The sequence below is a fragment of the Puccinia triticina genome, chromosome 18A (genome assembly GCF_026914185.1).
Source record: "Puccinia triticina chromosome 18A, complete sequence".
NCBI lineage: Eukaryota > Fungi > Basidiomycota > Pucciniomycetes > Pucciniales > Pucciniaceae > Puccinia > Puccinia triticina.
In genome coordinates, this window is record NC_070575.1 from 3,732,562 (window position 1) to 3,734,237 (window position 1,676).

Here is a 1,676-nt window from a genome sequence, read left to right on the forward strand (position 1 = left end):
CGACAACCTGAAACGACCGCTAGCCGGACCGAGATCAAGTTTCAGACCTGAGACCGGCCAAGATGGTGCGCCTCCACTTGGCCATGAATAAAGTCAGATTGGATAGAACACAGTGCTTTGTGAGCGCTTTTGAGTGAGCGCGAATTGGAGTCGAGAGTTATGTACAACCCCTGAGTTTGACCCTGTTTGACCCTATCCCCCCTTGGTGGAATTGACCCACTCCATGTCCAAGCCGTTTGAGATGCTGTCCAGGTGGCAAATCGGCCTGCCCTAAGTACTATTCCTTGCCACAAGTGGGATGCGCTCAGGCAAATCTTTAATCATAACATCATCCTGCCTCCTTCCTTGAGTCCAGAGACATCTTTCTAAAAATGGCTTCAAAGCTTCTTTCCTGCCTTATCATTGCTGCGTCTTATCATCTTATCATTTCTCCATTCCCTCTTCCTCCAGTTCCGGAAGATGTGGTGGACATCCCTAGGCCCAGTACATCTCCTGATCATCAGCTTCCAGAAATTTTTGACCACAACACCTATGAACATTTTCCTCCTTGTGAAAAGTTCCTCGGAGGATCGGAGGAGATGGCGGAAGCAAAAGTCAGGCTCGGTAAACCGCCTAATGATTTCTTTACTCCGAGGACTCCGAAGAACTATGTGGCAACCCACGTAACACGTTGGATTCTAGACCCCACGACCCAGTACCCCATTTTATCCTCCGAATCCCAAGAACAATGGAAAGATGTTGGTGTCATTTACAAGAGCCTCAATGATCAAGACCGATTAGATGTGAGAAAATACTTGATAAACAACGGCATCGTGGGTTCAGTGGAAGACGTAATCAATGTCAAACGTTTCGAATGGCTTATGGCGCGTGCTAACTGGCCGGTCTGGTGGAACGGAGAGCTCATTCGGGCGTTGGATAGTCAAAACCGTCTGCTGCTTCATGAAGACGTGTGCCTAAGCCGAATTGGTGACATTCTTCAATTCGAAAGAGAAGAAGGCAGTTTCAAATCCAAAGTTTCATTGTCAGGTGTATCCAAGATGTTCACAAACCTGGACAACGTTTTTCTGCTATATCTTCGCAATACCATTCAGAGAACGGATGGACGGGACCGGTTACTCCTCTCTTTATTGGACCAAAGCAACACAAACGTTCACGGAATGAAGTTGCTGTTTCAAGAACGAATGTTAGAATTGTCGAACGCGGCCGTATCGGTGGTCCACCCAATGCCAGATCCAAAGAAAGAAATAGTACTAATGTCAGATAAAACAGAAGAAACAATAATACGAGTTTTGTGCGTCGCTCATGGCTTCGAGTACAATTCAAAAACCATAAAGTTTGGCTACAAAGCTCGACATATGCTGGACCTTATCCTCTCACAAAATAACTGGAAGGCTGCCGGTGAACTACTCGAAAGGTTACATAGCCTTTATTTCCCAGATCACTCAAGTTGACACGTGTGACGTGGCAGAAAGATTTTTTTTATCTAAGGATGGGCAAATACTGATAAATATGTAGTGCTTCCAATATCCCCAACTTTCAATACATTGTTTTCTAGTATCTAATACACTGCAAAAAAAAACTTGGTCCCAGGATACTCAAGCCAAGGTGCCATTGTAACTCCACCTGAGTGCACAAGTGCCTTTTTTGGTACACTCACTGTTCAAGGTGCACAGTGA

The 1,676-nt window shown here is 45.4% G+C and overlaps 1 protein-coding gene across 1 annotated transcript; it reads left to right on the forward strand.

Moving 5' to 3' along the window:
• Positions 1 to 578: 578 nt before the first annotated feature.
• Positions 579 to 1,161, forward strand: PtA15_18A401 (uncharacterized protein; the record flags this gene model as incomplete). The annotated part of the gene is made up of 2 exons (XM_053164937.1): positions 579 to 1,021; positions 1,092 to 1,161. 2 exons carry the CDS (start codon positions 579 to 581, stop codon positions 1,159 to 1,161), a joined length of 513 nt encoding a protein of 170 aa, XP_053028896.1.
• Between the last annotated feature and the right edge of the window lie 515 nt (positions 1,162 to 1,676).